This window comes from Macaca fascicularis, chromosome 4, assembly GCF_037993035.2.
Source record: "Macaca fascicularis isolate 582-1 chromosome 4, T2T-MFA8v1.1".
In the NCBI taxonomy this organism is placed as follows: domain Eukaryota; kingdom Metazoa; phylum Chordata; class Mammalia; order Primates; family Cercopithecidae; genus Macaca; species Macaca fascicularis.
The window spans coordinates 42,114,923-42,133,811 of record NC_088378.1 but is presented as its reverse complement, the minus strand read 5'-3'; the positions used below and the strand labels follow the sequence as shown (position 1 = coordinate 42,133,811).

The following is an 18,889-nucleotide window of genomic DNA, read 5'->3' as shown; positions in this document are numbered from 1 at the left end:
TATTAAATTAACAGAAAACGTAGGGGATTCAGAAGAAATCTTTGGAGGTACATGACCCCCATAAGATGTTTCAGTGATTTTTCCCAAGGCCACTGAGATGCCTGACACTGAGAACTCCTTTGTCCTCAGCGGCACACCTGGCTGCCACCCCACCCTCCCTGCCACACCTGAAGAGTCAGGACGTTGACGGGAGCTAGCCCAGGACACCAAGGGGGGATTCTAAATGCAGGTTGCATGCTGACGTATGATTTTTATTTGGAAAAACCTCAAAATAGTAAATGAAGATTAGAAAGAGTGCAGTTTAAACAGGTAGAGATTCGTGATAGGAAGTGGACTGCAGCAGAGGCGACATGAAATTATCTGGGGAAGCCAGATGAAGCCTTTCCGAAAAAAGCGAGCATTTGTTAAATTACATGTTCAGTCATCAAATTCACTGAGCTTCCCTTGAGATCCAGACACAGTGCTGGACACTAGGGATACACAGATAAATTCAGCATAGCCTCCGCTTTCCAAAAGCTGGCAACCCAGCAGGAAAGAACAGCATGCAAAGAGGTAAGAGTACCCGGGGAGCCAAGGTCCAAGGTGCAAAGGTGGAGCCTAGGAGGAAGGGATCACCTGTGTCAGCAGGGGTCAGGGACGGGCTCCTGGGTTTGGGACGGGCTTCTGGGTTTGGGTGCACGCGTCCAAAGGAGTGCAGCCTTTATCCACAGGTGCAATTACAACACCCATCTCACACTGCTGAAAACTCAAATATGGCATTGCTGACCACCGCGCCACGATGCGACATCAGGGGTCAGATATTAGGCTGGCGCTGTGCAGATAAACAGGTGTATATGTTGGTGCGCCAGGAAGACAAAACACGCGCCTGGAGAGGACCAGGCGAGCGGGACTGGAGGCTCGGGGGACGCGTGGGACCCTCGGGACGCCTTCCGCCGCCGCCCGGTGTCACCCCAGCCCCGCCTGTTTACCAGCGGCCCCGCCCGCCCCGGCCCGGCCGGCAGGTCGGGGCGGGCGCGCTCTGAGTCACCGGAATCTAGGTGGGGCCGCCCGGAGCGGCGTCCTCGGGAGCCGCCTCCCTGCGGCCTCTTCACTTTTGTGGCGGCGCTCGCGCTCTCAGGCCACTCTCCGCTGCCGCCCGTCCCGCGCGCTCCTCCGCTCGCTCCACTCCGCTCGGCCCCGCGCCGTCCGTCAACATGATCCGCTGCGGCCTGGCCTGCGAGCGCTGCCGCTGGATCCTGCCCCTGCTCCTACTCAGCGCCATCGCCTTCGACATCATCGCGCTGGCCGGCCGCGGCTGGTTGCAGTCGAGCGACCACATCCAGACGTCCTCGCTGTGGTGGAAATGTTCCCAAGAGGGTGGCGGCAGCGGGTCCTACGAGGAGGGCTGTCAGAGCCTCATGGAGTACGGTGAGTGCCAGCCCGCCGCCGCCGCCGCCTCCAGGAAGCCCTCGGGGCTGCGGCCTGCAAAAGCCGCAGCGCGTGGTGGGCCCTCACAGGGTCGGGGGAGCCGGTGCCTTTCAGAATGCCTGTTTAGGGCGAGCTGGGGCTCATGCATCCGACCTGAACCAAATGCAGCAGCGGTAGCTTTGGGTGGCTAACACCAAGCTCAGAAACAGAAAAAAAAAAAAAAAAAAAGAAAAAGAAAAAAGAAAGAAATGGCCCTAGTTCAAACTGTATAGTTTTTTTTTCCTGGGTTTTATCAGTTACGTACGAAAGATTATTTCAAGCATTGCAAGTTTAGATGAGTAAATCTAATGAACAAAGTTTCTTGGAGACTTGAAATTTCTCTTCCTCCTGTTTCTTCTTATGATTAAAATATAAATATTGAAATAACGTGCCTCCCCTAATATCAGTGGATTCGTTCAACTTGATATAGCTGAAAAAAACGTTCCCATTAAAAAAAAACCCCTTCAGGCAGTTTTAGCAGTTAACGATTTCAATAGCTACTTCAGTCTTTTTTACCGGTCTGGCTAGTTCTTGTTAGCTCTTGTTCTAGGGAGTGTCCTTTGGCTTAAGCATGGCATTGCTGTTTAGAAAACTTAATTATTTTAATCTGATTTGAAATCTAAAAAGCAAGCACATTCCCTACACCCGCGAAGTGAAGCAGAGTTGGCAAATTTAATGTACCTGGGGTGTGCCATTTTCCCAGCATGGAGGAAGCTCCCTGCTTGCCTTGCTGATAGTCAGGATTGGAGCGTGGTTCTTGTTTGAAAAGGCATTTTCTTTCACAGTGGGAAGCCCCCTCTCCTTGCCTAGGGGTGGACGGGAATCACAGCTGGGGTCTACTGTGATTAGCAATGTGTGTGGGAGAGATGGGGGGCTGTGAGAGCCTAATAAAACCTTAAAGCCAAATGGGCTTTACCTACTGGGTTTAATAGTTTTAAACAGAGAAAGCAATCTACCCTGCCTGTTTTCAATTCTTACTATTATCATTTACTTGATTCTTTCTTTGAAGTGGCCCAGGGCTTCCAACCCAATCCTGTTTGTGTTTCTGGGGTACTATATCAGCAGCCTAGTGCCCTTTCTTTTGTGTAATCCTTTGGACGTCCTCATGATGAACTTCCCCCACAGAAGCAAGCATGGTCCCCATTAGCCGGGTAATAAAATGTAAACACTGCAGAAAATTCCAGCTTTCCTTGCAGTTTGTGTGTTTTCTTCTCTGAAAACCCATACAAACACTGCGCCAGTTCAGGTCTGTATCATCTCCGGTCTTTTAGGTTTTTAAAGGGAATTCATTGTTTTTTGAAATAACGTACCTCTATCTTCTAGTTAAAATGCATCTGAACTCAGTCTTGTAGGGGACCTAACAGATCTGCGTTTGTGTTTTTAAACATACTTTGATAATTATACCCTACTCCAAAGACTAATGCAGACCCAAAGTATACGCAGTAATCCTCCACATATAAAGTAAGGTTAGTGTGCCTTCGACTGGGGGGGCGGATATTGGCAGAACTATGATCAGTGCTACTGCCCGGACATGATTTGACCTGCAAAGCTCTGGCTGTGACCACAGCCCTCTTGTGAAACATGCACAATGCCATTTTTATTTTTCTTGGCTTGCAGGATGAGCTCACCTTTTTAGGGTGTGGCTGTTCCACCTTAGACTGATACATTGCTTTGTATATGGAAGGCAGTAAGCAGATCTTTTTTTCTTAGTTTGGTTGAATTTTTAATTAGAAGTCTAAATGTTAATTTTTTTCATTGTAAAGAAAACACTAACCAGTGTATAGTTTATAATTCAGTTTGACATAGAAATTGGTCCTTAGAAAAGCTCGATTTTCTAAGTGGATCTTGAAAAATCTCTTTATAATGCAGCATGACTGATTTTCGTAAATGGTAGTAGCTTTAACAACTCAATTTAATTATTCCTGCTACCTTTGCAAAGGTAATTAAGTGCCAGTAATGCATTACACACACACACGGCTCTTGCTGAAGATCTAGAATCAAATCATGAATCTGGGATCTGCTGTCATGAGGTGATTGTGGGAAGAAGACAGCAGATATGGAGCTACCCCTGGCTGTTTTAGTCAAAGATGAGTTTAAGTGTTTGTTATACTTCTGTGCTCATCGCCACATGCACATTGTCTAGTTTGGCCTCACAATTGTAGAAGCTGTGTATAACAACACTGTAAGGTGATTATCCAGGAGTCTATGAACTCTAGATTTTCAGATAGCCTCAGTAAGGCCTTACTGAAAACCATATATTTACATGAGCTTGTACTTTATCTAAAATGAAGTAAGCAGTTTACACACACTCCCACATATGCACAAACACACAGTATCTTGTGCAACAAGGAATAAGGTTGATGGCTCTGATTAAAATGAGATCTCCGTATAGAGAACTGAGTGTGTACATCCACTTTGAAAAACTTCTTCATATGTACTAGGCAATAAATATTTTGATTTACCATTGTAACTATTAAGAAAGTCTTTTTATTACGAACTGTTTCAGCACCTCTCTTATTAGATGATGTTCATAACAATATATTCATTTTGGTAGTAAAGACACAGGTTATTCCTGGCAAATATTGACAATAATCCTAATGAGTATGGATGTTTTTATAAAGATAAATCCTTAGAACTATATAAAAAGCAGAATGTTATATTTTTCACTGTTACTGACAGTTTAAGAATTTCAGATGACCAAATCACCTCATTTTTCCTTGTGAATGAGCCAAATTATTTGCTGAATACTTTCTTTGACATGATAGTACCAGCTAAATTAACACCCAGCTTAAAACATTATTTGATTTTTTAAAAAATCATGATTTATATTTGTCAAAACAGGAAAAGAAAATCTATGGATTAATGATTGAAATCATTCAAATTTCACCTATAAATAAAATGTGAAATTTAAATGTATGTTCACTCACACTAGTTTTGCACCGCTGGCACCTTCTTTTCCAGTTTTTAAGAAAGAATAAATCAGGAGGATATTTTCGGCCTCAGCTGTGTAGATTTCAAATCGCAGGCAAGCTCCAGCTTGTTCAAGTGGAGAATAATGGCGATAAGTTTGTGCACCAGAGTGAAACAGGGAGTCAGTGAGGATTGACGAGTATTTGCCTTGAATCCAAACTGGGAAGTACAAAGCCTCCGTTGTTGTTGTTGTTGTTGTTGTTGTTTTTTAACCAAAGCCACCCTTTGCATACTGCAAACGCATCGATATTTTGTTTGTTTTTAACATGAAATCACTGTTGGACAAGTCAAAGAATCAGTATTACATGAAATAGTTTTAGGTCAGTTAGCCCTGTGGCTCTCAAATGCACAATAAATAAGCAAAGTAAGTACAAGTCAATAGTTTACATTAGTCTAAATTCCTCTTAAAGCAGGGGTCCCCATCCCTGAGACTACAGACCGTTACTTCCACTGATTCTACATTATGGAGAGTTGTGTAATTATTTCATTATATGTTATACAGTGTAATAATACTAGAAATAAAGTGTATAATAAAGGTAATACCCTTGAATCATCCCAAAACCACACCCCAACCCCAGTCTGTGGAAAAATTTTCTTCCATGAAACTGGTCCCTGGTGCCAAAAAGGTTGGAGACTACTGATTGAAAGGACTTCATTTTGAGATCATGCCCTTGTGGTTTTTTCAGTGGGAACTGGGTAGTGAAAGGTATTAAACTGTTCCTGGCTGGGTGCGGTGGCTCACGCCTGTAATCCTAGCACTCAGGGAGGCCGAGGCAGGCAGATCACTTATGGTCAGGAGTTTGAAACCAGCCTGGCCAACATGGTGAAACCCTGTCTCTACTAAAAATACAAGAAATTAGCCGGGCGTGGTGGCGGGCGCCTGTAGTCCAGCTACTCAGGAGGCTGAGGCAGGAGAATGGCATGAACCTGGGAGGCGGAGTTTGGAGTGAGCCGAGATTGCGCCACTGCACTCCAGCCTGGGGCACAGAGTGAGACTCCGTCTCAAAAAAAAAATACAAAAAAAATTCAAAAAAATCAGCTGGGCATGGTGGCGGGCGCCTGTAATTCCAGCTACTCGGGAGGCTGAGGCAGGAGAATTGCTTGAACCCAAGAGGCGGAGGCTGCAGTAAGCCAAGATCATGCCACTACACTCCAGCCTCGGCAACAGAGCGAGACTCTGTCTCAAAAACAAAACAAAACAAAAAACTGTTCCTAATTTATGAAATTAGGCATTAGCAGACAGATTACTCTTTGCATGAGCATGTATGCATTCAAGTCCTTACACAGCAAAAAATAAAAAGTTGGCTACTCTATTGATTTAATAATTTTTAAAAGTACGTATGATTTATAAAATCTAGAATGTTTAGGACCCAGTAATCTAGTCCAGGCCATTCATTCCACATGTGCCTCTCTCAGCAGTAGCCACCGTAGACAGCCTCAGTTTTTCTCAGTGTCCCCTAACTTGTGTTTGTCCTGTAAAGGGATGCAGACTACTGGGATGTTATAATTAGAAGGGAATTAAAGTACACCAGATTCAAGCTTTCACCAAAGCCCGCACCCATCCATAGCACCCGTGACTAAGCTTTGTCTCTTATTCAACAACTTAGTTCTGTTCCCTGGATGATAGTTTGTTTCCAAGTACTTCTCTTAAACTGACAGAGCTGTGTAATTCCTACTTTCCAGTCTTCTTTCATTGACAGATGTTCAAATATTTGAGGGTAGATCCCAGGTTCACTGCTAGTTATCTTGTCTTTAGATTGACTTTTCCTGTTTTCACCCCATCCTGTATAGAATGACTTCTCCTCTTGTTGATTAGATAAATCGTCTGAAAGAAGGTTATTAAGGGTTAAAGTAACAGAGAGCAATGGAGTAGTCAGGTTCATGAGACCATGCAGAGCATGTAAAGAATCTCACACCAGCTGTGGAATGCTCTCCCATGTATTCTCCCTGCCATCTCTCTGTTGAGCCATTTAACTGCCTTCCTGAACTTCTGCAGAATGGTGTCTATTTATGTATTTTTTGGGGGGCCTATTATGAGTTGTCCTCTAGAGTTTTGCTGCTCAAAGTGTCGCAAACCAGTGCAGCAGAATTATCTGGGTGGTTGTTGGACGTCCAGTGTCTTGTGCTGGCCTAGGAATTGGAATCTGCATTTTAATTGCTTCCCGGAGGAGGTAAGCACTTTTAAGTTTCAGAAGCACTGGCCAAATCACTGCAGATTACCTCCTCATTGAATATGCAAAACTATATTTTTGAATACATCATTCTCTCATGCTTACATTTAGTTGTAGGCAGGATCTTTTTTATTTCTTGAACTGTGGTTTTATCCAGTTTTCAGTTCCGCCTATGTTTGGCTTAAAGAGCGTTATAGAAACAATATGAAGAATCTGACAAAATCTTGGATGATACAGAATCTTTGGTATTATTGACAGATGAATCCTGTATTCTGGAAAGGGACTGGACTCTGGTTGGGTGCCACATTAGTGTCATAAGATACAGAATCTTTGGTATTATTGACAGATGAATCCTGTATTCTGGAAAGGGACTGGACTCTGGCTGGGTGCCACATTAGTGTCATAAGGACATCGAGTAAGAGGGTAGGCCATGTTTAAAACTACTGAAGAATGCAGCAGATTCATGAAGAGGAGGACTACCTTTGGGAAAATTAGTGATCGTCTCCAAAGTATTACCAACAATTTAAAAAATATTAATGACATTCTTCTTGTCTTAAAATAAAAGTTTATTTTATTTTCTCAAGCTTCAGTTTATCATTTCCAACTTGACCTTTTTTTTGAGACAGTCTCCCTCTATTGCTCAGGCTGGAGTGCAGTGGCGTGATCTCGGCTCACTGCAACCTCTGCCTCCCAGGTGCAAGCGATTCTCATGCCTCAGCCTCATGAGTAGCTGGGACCACAGACGTGTGCCACCACACCCAGTTAATTTTTGTATTTTTAGTAGAGATGGGGGTTTCACCATGTTGGCCAGGCTGGTCTCGAACTCCCAACCTCACGTGACCTGTCTCAGCCTTCTAAAGTGCTGGGCTTACAGGCATGAGCCACCACGGCTGGCCTATTTCTAGCTTGACATTTAAGGTATTTATTTATTTTTACTTTTTTGCTCTTATTCGTTGATCTTACTAGCCTTGTAACATTTTGGGTTTTTTGTATGTAATTTCTGGAAAACCATATAGCATGCTTTCTCATACAAAAAACTTAAAAACCCTTCCTAGGAAAAACTCAGTTTTGTTGGTGACGTTAAAACACGTTGGTTTCCATGTTCTTGATTTGATGTTGAATCTTTGCAAGGGCTAGGAAACTTTGATAAGCTATTGTTCATCTAATGAATATCACTTAAATTTTAATGCTGTTGGTTTCTTTGATTACATGAACTTTTCCAAGTGGCACTTAGAAAATAAAGTTAGGACACCAAATTGCTCTTCCCTTAAGAAAATAAAACAAACAAACAAAACTTTCTTACACAGAAGTGCAGCATCTATTTACCTGGAGTACTGAATGCTTTTGTGGTCTTAATCCAAAGAATGACAGTTGACAATGAGAATCCTTTCTACTCTCTCCCATACACTTACACACACACACACACACACACACACACACACACACAAACACACACACACACACACACACACAAACACACACACACACACACAAACACACACACACACACAAACACACACACACACAAACACACACACACACACAGACACACACACACAAACACACACACACACACAGACACACACACACACAAACACACACACACACACAAACACACACACACACAAACACACACACACAAACACACACACACACACACAAATTTGGTATATAAAATAGTAATGAAAGACAAACTTATGTTCATATTAGATAAAGATGGACAGTCTCTCTTTGAAAAACTGAGGACCATCTATTGAATCATGAAAGATGTAGCTTTAGGACAAGTTCTAAAAGTTGATGTTTTCCAGTGGGGTTGGTAAATAGGATAGAATTTAGACCATGATATAATATAAAAATATAAACAGCTCCTAAAGGGTTTGGTCAGTTTGTAGATAGTAGGCTCATTCTGGGTAACTAAGTGAGACCATAGCTACCTAGGGCATAAAGTGATTAACTTTTCAAAATGTAGGTCATGGAGAATACCCAGGTTCTAAGTGTCTGCATCTGAAAAGCCCCTTCTCAGACAGAACGGTGGGCTGGAAGGACCCTGCTCAGACCTGGTATGGTCTAAATGGTCATTGACATGAGAAGGCAGATTGCTTTACTTGAAGACGTCTGTTATTCATCAGTCAGGATCTTTAGAACTGTGCCAAGATTTCTGTCTTAAATGATAGTTAAGTGATTCAATGTGGGTGTTTCCGTGATGCAAGGAGCAGGTTTTACACGTTCTATTTCCAAGGCAGTCTTTCTCAAGACAAAATGTTGTTTAATTTTCCATTTTGATTTTCTTTAGACTCAGCACTTTAAATAAGCAAGACATTAACTGAATTGTTTTAAGATAGCATGGGAAAAGTTCTTAAAATATTCCTATATTTACATTCACGTCTTGGCTTTAGGTTAGGTGAATTGGCTTGCCATTTCTTTGGTTTAATTCCTTCCAAGCACTGGAAACTAAGCATAAATTATACTTCAGCTGTAATGTTAGAGGAAGTATAATAGTAATAATCTTTTTATGTTAATTTTCCTCAAATAAGTAAAATTGTTAATATTACTCTTTACAGAAATATCATACATAATTTATTTGGCTAGACTTTTCAAACCTTTATCTGTGATTGTAAAAGTTTAGTTATTGAAATACTTTCCTTGTTAGGAGGTTTTGCCTGTTTTTATTGAAAATTCTGCCATGCAATGATTTTTATTATGCTTGCATTATTTCACATGCATATATAGATATGTTTCCTTTCATTGCAGTTTCAAACTTGTGAACTCATAAAATTAAAATAATGTTTTTGCTTATTTGATTTAACTATTGGGCTTAATTGAACTTAATGATTACCAGTGGCCATTTAAAAAAATCTAAAGAAATGAAACTATAATTGACAGTGGGTCACATACTTAAAGTTATACGAACCTTTTTGATAGTGCTGCATGTGTTTTAATAAGGACTTTAATCATCTAAGTTGTTCTCAAACTTTATGGATATAAGAAACACTAATAAAATGCACATTCTTGGGTACTACCCCTCAAGCTCTGATTCCGTAGGTCTGGAGGGAGGCACAGGAATGAGTATCATTTTAAGGAGCACTACTGCTTATTTTGCCTTTGTGGTCTATGGGCTGTACTTAGAGAGGTCTGATTAATTAATATTCTTTCCAAAGCATGGTCCCTCTTCTCTTAAAAGTTATCTTGAAGAATGAGGCAAAAGTGAGAAAAGAGGCTTACTAAGTTTAACATTTGGGCTTTATTCCTTTCTATTTTAAAATAAAATGTTCCCATTTTAACCTTATCTCTCAAATCTCTCAGTGGTCTGACAGGAAGAGCTAGAAGATTTGGAGGAAAGTAATAAAAATTGTCCATATAAAACTAGGCCAAATCAGGTACAGTCTCAGCCCCATCCTGACCTAATTTGTGTGAAAACAGTGTTTCTAGGACAGAAAAATGTTTTATCTCCTGAATAATCTATTGTGCCCCAGTAATTCAGGAATCTAGAGGAAGACCTGGAAGGCGCATGGGAGTTGGAGAAGGGCATGTGGAGCCTTAGCTCAGGTTTGTCTCTAACAGATGAAGAGAGAAAAATGCATCAGATGACTGAGGAACAATCTTTATGGGATGGTGCAGAAGCTCGCAAATGTAGAAGAAAATAAAGACGTGAGGTACTGGAGAAAAGTCACAGGGACACAGGAGGAATGTTTGGAGTAGTGAGGGCTGGGGAGTTAGTCACTGATACTACAGGAGTGTGCTTCCTCGCCATCATCTTGGAACAAGCGTTTGTAGCCTTGCTTAACAGATGCAGAGACTGAAGTATGGCCAACGGGGCAGAGGCAGGGTCCAAATGAGGTCCAGCAGCTCCAACACCCTTGCTCTTTCTTCCAGCCTCCATCTCCATTTCACCTTGACCAGTCAAATGATGTAGAATTAAGGGAGGACAAATACTGTCAGCTGTGCTGTGTTACAGAGTAAGAGTAATGTCAAGGCGGAGGACATGTGACTCATGACTCTCCTTTTCAAATGCAGTGAAGGCTAATAGGTTAAGAGTGCACAATCTTCCACCAGCAAATGAATGCATAGACTAAAGTGGTATATTCATACCACAGAATATTAATCAGCCATTGAAAAGAATGAAGTATTGATTGATGCTATAACGTGACGAACTGCATCATACCACACTCAGTGAAAGAAGCCAGTCACAAAAGGCCACGTAGTATATGATATTCCATTTATATGAAAGGTCCCAAATCGGCAAATGTATAGACACAGAAAGTAGATTTGTGGTTGCGAGAAGCTGGAGGAAGAGGGGATGGAGGGTGACTGCTAATGGGCACGGGGTTTCTTTCTGGGGCGATGAAAATGTTCTGGATTGTTAGTGGAGATGGTTGCATAACACTGTGAATACAGTAAAAACCACTGGATTATACACTTTAAAAGGGCGAACTTTATAGTGTATAAATTATTTTTTAAAAGTCATGTTTTAGATTCAAACAGGCTGAAATTAAACTCTGTCTAAACCATTGACTAGCTGTGTGGCTATGGTCAGGCTATTTGAACTCTAAGTATATCCTTCATTTCTAAAATAGAAACAATAGCAGTGTGCACCTTAAGAAGTTATTATGAGATTTACACTACTCAGGTAACGGGGTAAAATCTCCACCATCATACAATTTTACTCAGGTAAAATCTCCACCATCATACAATTCATCCCTGTAACTGAAAACCACTTGTACCCCAAAAACTACTGAAATTAAAAAATATATCTATATATATAAATAAAAATAAAATGGAAAAAAAAGTTGTTGTGAGGATTCAGTGAGCTCATGCATGTCCTGAATGTTATTAGGTATTACCACTAGAGGCAAGATTGTGTGTGAAGAGGTTTTAACAATGAGGGTGGGTTGAACAATAGGCGTTGTTGACTAGAATCATTCGTGTGGATAGCATGGATCTCTGTATTTCCTCAGTGCAGAATAGAATGACCCAGGGCTGGAGGTGCCCATGTATGTCTTCAAACCTAGAACTTGATTGCCATCAAATCCTGATTCTTTTTTAGGGCAAAGATAAATCATTAAAATCTATTGTAAAATACATTTTGAATACTTAAGAAATTAAAATTTAGGCAGAAATTTAGGAAAGTGGTTTGCTCCCAAGCTTGTTATAAGATCTTGTTATAAGCTAGTTATAAGCTTGTTATAAGATCAGAACTACTTCTCCACACTTAAATTGTTTTATTTAACACCTCTGCCTAGTCATAAATATATTTTTTCAATGATTATTTTCGTATGGAACCAAACATTAATATGAAACAAAGATCCCTTAAAGATATTTCCAAACATTTCCTAGAGTTTATAATCTGGATTATTCAGTACCAAAAATGTTGTTTATTATGATCATGTCATGTTAGAACTTGGGTGAACCTTGTACCCATGATGTGGCAAACTTATCACACGAGAAACAGATTAATGAAGTTTGACTTTAATTTCAGAGATGTAAACTTTTGCCAAAAACTGAGGGGGAAAAGACATTTCTGAGTCTCAGTATATTAACGTCCTACATATGAATTGCCTGTTCTTCCCTTAAAATATGGAGATGCTTAAGTATTGTCAAAAGAAAAACTGTCCTTCCATCCAAATACAACTAGTAGGGGAAAAAAGCCAAAAACTATATTGATACTACGATAAGTAATTTTTAAACTTGGTATGTCTGTCTTGTTAATTGCTGTTTCTTTTTTTCTTGCAGCATGGGGTAGAGCAGCGGCTGCCATGCTCTTCTGTGGCTTCATCATCCTGGTGATCTGTTTCATCCTCTCCTTCTTCGCCCTCTGTGGACCCCAGATGCTTGTCTTCCTAAGAGTGATTGGAGGTCTCCTTGCCTTGGCTGGTAAGATTGTGTGTCAGCAGTTCTTCATTTATGCCTTCAGTGGGCATCAACTTAGTAACGGTCAATTCCACAAAGAAGACCCATGACTGTTACAGTGTCTAGTCTGTTCTTGGAAAATGTATCACTAGGGTAGAAGTAACAGAGGAGAGAAGTGTTTTAAGATCTGCGTCCCTTTCCTCCTGTGGCTCATGCAGTGTTCTGTACTCCCCATCCAAGTGACAAGGGTTGTCACTCTACATGCCCCTCTCTCTCTTAGGGGGCCCTATCCACTGACTCCTCTACCCAAGAAACTAGGCTATGTCAGCCTTGGAAAAGCAGTGCTCTCCATTGTGGTCCCCAGCCCAGGCCTGCTGTGAGCCCCCTGCCGAGGGGACCTGAACGCCCCTGAACTATTTCCCTTGTTGAAAGAGTCTTGTGATCTTATGATGTGGGGCATGAAATGGTGTTCTGCCGTGGGATGGAAGACCCTGGGAGGGGCCAGAACAGGAATCTGCAGCATAGTGCCTGTGTGGGGAGATAGTGGTCCAGACATGGGTGATGTGAGGAAATTTAGTTATTCACGTATGCAGGGCCCAGCGTGAACACTTACTGATGGAGTACAAGAACTAGGATTTTAGGAGAAGAATTATTGGAAATTGTAGTCAGGTATGTGGCACTAAGGAAATCTGTCAAGGTCAGGACCCTAGCCACAGAGTTAGATTCAGAAGTAAAACTGGACTTCCCGAGCAGGGAAGAAAGAGAAGGTGTTGATAGCGGCAAAGCGAGGCCACGAGTCATTTCTTACCAGTTTAGGCTTACGGGACCAAAGCAGACATTCAAGCTACAGACCCGAGGTACAAATACAAAGTGAGCAGATGGTCTTGGAAACAGGTCGGAAGCCTTATGACTCGAAGGGGTCTGTATGATCATGCATGAACCAGGAGGAAGGCCATTTTGTGCTGGTTCCCTGAGCTTAGGAGAGTTAAGTTCATAGAGCTGTGGGCAGCACAGGTGAGGTAGGAGGAGTGCCTCAGAAAACCGGCTGGTCCATACACAGCCCTGGCTTTCTTCACGGCACATCTGACAGTTTCTCTTGATTAAAAATAAAGTTCTTGATCTTCATATTTTCAAAGTTTGCTTTTTTAATATTATTTTAAAATCATAAGTGACTTGGAATCACAAAAGGTATAAAGAACCAGGTTGGTGTCCACTTTCATTTCTACTTGGTTATTTTTGTAGTTTAAATTTATGAGACCCTAGCAAAGAAACACACTTGATGTATCTTCCTTTCATGTGTGTTAGAAAACTCCATAGATGCCAGTTTAAATCACCATTAGAAATAACACACTAAGACCAGGCGTGGTGGCTCATGCCTATAATCCCAGCACTTTGGGAAGCCGAGGCAGGCAGATTACTTGAGGTCAGGAGTTCGAGACCAGCCTGGCCAACATGGTGAAACCCCATCTCTACTAAAAATACAAAAATTAGCTGGGCTTGGTGGTGCACACCTATAATCCCAGCTACATGGGAGGCTGAGGCAGGAGAATCACTTGAACCTGGGAGGTGGAGGTTGCAGTGAGCCGACATGCATCGCTGCACTCCAGCCTGGGTGACAGAGTGAGACTCCATCTCAAAAAAATAAATAAATAAATAAATAAATAAATAAATAAATATCACACTAAGACATTAATGTTAGTTGAAAAAATCCTAGTAAATAGTATATGACCCAGCATTCCACTCCTAAGTATATATCCAAAAGAATTAAAAACAAGAACTTGAAGATACTTGTAACCCATGTTCATAGCAACACTATTCACAACAGCCAAAAGGTGGAAACAACCAGTGTCCATCAGCAGATGCACAGACAAACAGAGTGTGTGTATACATACAGTGGAATATTACTCAGCCATAAAAAGGAATGAAATTTTGATATATGCTACAACATGATGGACCTTGAAAACATGCCAAGCGAAATAAGCCAGGCACAGACTGAGGACAAATATATTATTTCATTTACATGAGCTACCTGGAATAGGCAAATTTACAGAGACAGGGAGCAGAATAAAAGTTACTCCCTGCGGGGAGGGAAGAATGGGGAGTTATTTTTAAAGAGATACTGAGTTTATGTATGGATGAAAAAGTTTTGGGTATAGACAGTGGTAATGGTTACACAACGTTGTGAATTTATTTAATGCCACTGAATTGTACACTTATAGTGAACAATTGAAAGTGCAAATGATAAATGTTATGTATATTTTACCAGAATAAAAAAAAAATCCTAGTAAAACTCTTATCCATTGCTTTCTTGTAGCATTAAAACAAAAAGATCTAGCAGTGGGCATCCACAGTGACAGGGTAGCAGAGTTACTGTTGTAAAGAAAATTAGTTCAGTGAGCTTCAATAGATTTATAGCTTAACAGTTGGCTTAACTTAGAAGTTTCATTTTGTAATTTAATACTCATCCTTTCCTTTAAAGAGTATGAAAAATAGAACAGAAAATGTATTTAGCAGAATAAAAACCCTAGAAATCTCAACACACTGTTACTGGTAATGTTGAATAAGGCCTATTTGACTTTTAAGGTATGTTTCATAGAAACAGTTGTTTTAAATTTTATATATATTCTTACATTAAACATCAGAAAAATTGAACACTGATACAATTTAAATTAGGCAGAAATTAATCCAAACTGTTATAAGGACTTCGTATATGATGAGCCAGAATTGATAAATAGCAATATTTAATATTTATTACCAAGAAATTAGAAGTCAACGTAGAAAAGCATGGCTTTTGTATCTTACACAGTATGTGGTAACAAATGACAAACTTAAATAGTAAGAGTTTGCTATTTAAAGTATACCGGAAGTAGATAAATATTTAAGATTTGCCCTAAGATTGTCCTTTGTAAATTACAAGAGGAATGTTTTAGTTTAGTTAAGAATTAGAAGCAACAAATGAAGATACAGAAACATCTATAGCCTTTCTAGCAGTGGAAAAAAAAATGAAGAAGAAAAAGAAAACTACTTCAAGGTCCATTTGTGGAGCTGTAGAAAAGAATTCAGATGGTAGAAAAATGGTGGTGAGGGCAACAGATTTCCTGATACCTTCCTGGCGGGCACAGCTACTTGGTCCCTCCTTGTGGAGAGGAGTGTCTTATGGTGAAAGAGCTAAAATTAGAACCTTTGACATGACAATGTACATATAAATATTAAGTTAAAATGATGCAGAACACACATGTATATACTCATTGTAGCTTTATAAAATCATGCATGTTCATTGAAAAAGACCATGGAAGTAGACTCGATAATGAACATAATGTTCATAATGTTCATCGAGTCTACTTTCGTTTGAAATTTATAATTTGTTTGAAATTACTTAAATACTATTACAATGGTTAATAATTGTAATAATGTGACTATTATCCCAGAGAGTTTAGAAATCTTCATGTGTTCTTTCCACATCCTCACTCACACCTCCCTAAGCACTGTGATCATTTGCTGCTTTTATTTTTCCTGTCCCCACCGCACCTCCCCATGCCCTTCCCCCTGCCCTCCCTCCACGTCTGTTTCCTCTTCAGATTCCCACGTCCTCTGCAGGCTTCTCTGCGGATTCTCCCCTTGATCATTCTCAATATCAGTTCATTGTTTCATTTAGTCATTTACTTATTGAATGAATATTCCAGTGATTTGTTATTGAATATCAATGTTGAGTCATGTGTGCGTGGCTGTGTGTATATATGTGCATACCTGTGTGTATATATACATATATATATGTAATTTTTGCTAACACTGAACATATGAAGTATGTGTTTGGTATAGGAAACACAAAGATGAAAAAAATAGGTTGTTCTTTACTGTGCTGCTTTGTATTGTATGCCAGTTTTGTACTTTTTTGTTATAGTATATATAATGCTTATGTAATATAGAATGGCTCTCCAATTATTTTTGTGTGTGTGTGTTTTTCACATATTTGGCATATGTGTGTGATACTGCTCAGTGCCAGGCATCTCTTACACACAGTAGTCAAGAATCTTTTTTGGCCTCTGCCTAACCAGATTCCTCCTGCCTCCAGGTAGATTTTATACTTATTTCGAGGCAGAAACTTGGTGGAAGGAGTTAATCTGTCGTTACTGTGTATATATTCCTTCATGCATGTATGCATTCATACCCTGGGATTTTTTTCTTCCCTTTAGCTGTGTTCCAGATCATCTCCCTGGTAATTTACCCCGTGAAGTACACCCAGACCTTCGCCCTTCATGCCAACCCCGCTGTCACTTACATCTATAACTGGGCCTACGGCTTTGGCTGGGCAGCCACGATTATCCTGATTGGCTGTGCCTTCTTCTTCTGCTGCCTCCCCAACTACGAAGATGACCTTCTGGGTAATGCCAAGCCCAGGTACTTCTACACGTCTGCCTAACTTGAGAATGAGTATGGGAGAAAATCGCCGCTGCTGAGATGGACTCCAGAAGAAGAAACTGTTTCTCCAGGCGACTTTGAACCCATTTTTTGGCAGTGTTCATATTATTAAACTAGTCAAAAATGCTAAAATAATTTGGGTGGAAATATTTTTTAAGTAGTGTTATAGTTTCATGTTTATCTTTTAATATGTTTTGTGAAAGTTGTGTCTTTTCACTAATTACCTATACTATGCCAATATTTCCTTATATCTATCTGTAGCATTTATAGTACATTTAGAAGAGAATATGAATATGAAACTTAACACTTTATAAGGTAAAAATGAGGTTTCCAAGACTTAATAATCTGATCAAGTTCTTGTTATTTCCAAATAGAATGCACTGGGTCTGTTAAGGGCTAAGGATAAGAGGAAGATAATGTTACAAATTATTAATGACCAAATATTCTAAAATAAACACACAAAAAGTTTATTTTTAAGCCTTCAGACTATTTAAGGAAAGCAAAATCGTTTCCTAAATGCATATCGTTTGTGATAATTTCTCATTAATATCCTGAATCATTCATTTTTGCTAAGGCTTCATGTTGACTCGGTATGTCATCTAGGAAGGTACTGTTTCGTGGTCCAAACCTGTTGCCATAGTTAGTAAGGCTTTACTTTAAGTGTGAAATATTTAGACGAAATTTTCTCTTTAAAGTTCTTTATAGGGTTAGGATATGGGAAAATGCTATTTTAATAAATCTGTAGTGTTTTGTGTTTATATGTTCAGAACCAGAGTAGACTGGATTGAAAGATGGACTGGGTCTAATTTATCATGACTGATAGATCTGGTTAAGTCGTGTAGTAAAGCATCAGGAGGGTCATTCCTGTCACAAAAGTGCCACTAAAACAGCCTCAGGAGAATAAATGACTCGCTTTTCTAAATCTCAGGTTTATCTGGGCTCTATCATCTAGACAGGCTTCTGATAGTTTGCAACTGTAAGCAGAAACCTACATATAGTTAAAATCCTGGTCTTTCTTGGTAAACAGATGTAAAATGTCTGATGTAAAACATGCCACAGGAGAATTCGGGGATTTGAGTTTCTCTGAGTAGCATATATATGATGCATCGAATGGGTTGCTATTTTTTTTTTTTTTTTACCATTTCTACTTACATAATGAAAACCAATTCATTTTAAATATCAGATTATTATTTTGTAAGTTGTGGAAAAAGCCAATTGTAGTTTTCATTATGAAGTTTTTCCAATAAACCAGGTATTCTAAACTTGTTTCCAGTTTGTAGTTTTTCCGTTTTTCAAATCTGGGTAAGGGAATTTAAAAAACAATGGGTAATAAGAACATGGTCTATAATGAAAAGTGGTTTTTGTTTGTTGTTTGAAGTTTTAAAGGCCTTGCTCATTTTAGGTGTCCAAAACCAATTTTTGAGTGGAGATGAATGAATTCTAGTCGTCTACTCCCTGAACTTTTTCCTCAATGAACAATACCCTAGACACACATTAAACAATTTCTCTACAGTCCTACCAACCAGAGGAAAATGGACTAAGAGCTTTCTGGCAGGTTCAGACAGCCGGGGGACGTTTGTGGAGTGTAGCTGAAGCCCCCTCCTTGTGCCGGGGTCCCCTTCCATTCAGGTGGTGGGGTAGCAGTCTCGATTTATTTTCCCCTTGCCCACCTTCCCATTTTATCATTTGTTACTCCTTTTCCCACCATAGGTTATAGGTTACTTCCGCTATGGTGTATGTCATTGTGAGGATGGGTGCAGAGAGGCTGGGTGGGAGAATGGAAATATTTCTCCCTAGGGCTACTGTTGGCCAGCTAGTCCTTGGCAGTGAATTTTTCTATGCTTTTCAAAATGCAAGGTGAATGTTAGAGAAATGTAATCTGGGTGGTTATACCAAAATTGAAAAGAAAAACCCACACAACTATGCCGTGACTGGTGGAGAATTTGAAGTGGTCATTAAAAATGTTAAAAATCCCATCATTTAAAATAATACCACAGCTCCTTCAAGAAGATAATGGATATCTAGAGATAAAGAAA

General features: G+C 40.1%; 1 protein-coding gene across 1 annotated transcript; it reads left to right on the top strand.

Annotated features, from left to right (window-relative positions):
* The first annotated feature begins 1,089 nt into the window (after positions 1 to 1,089).
* Positions 1,090 to 18,115, top strand: PERP (p53 apoptosis effector related to PMP22). The gene is made up of 3 exons (XM_045391458.2): positions 1,090 to 1,407; positions 12,318 to 12,458; positions 16,628 to 18,115. Exons 1-3 carry the CDS (start codon positions 1,194 to 1,196, stop codon positions 16,852 to 16,854), a joined length of 582 nt encoding a protein of 193 aa, XP_045247393.1. The 5' UTR covers positions 1,090 to 1,193; the 3' UTR covers positions 16,855 to 18,115.
* Positions 18,116 to 18,889: the final 774 nt, after the last annotated feature.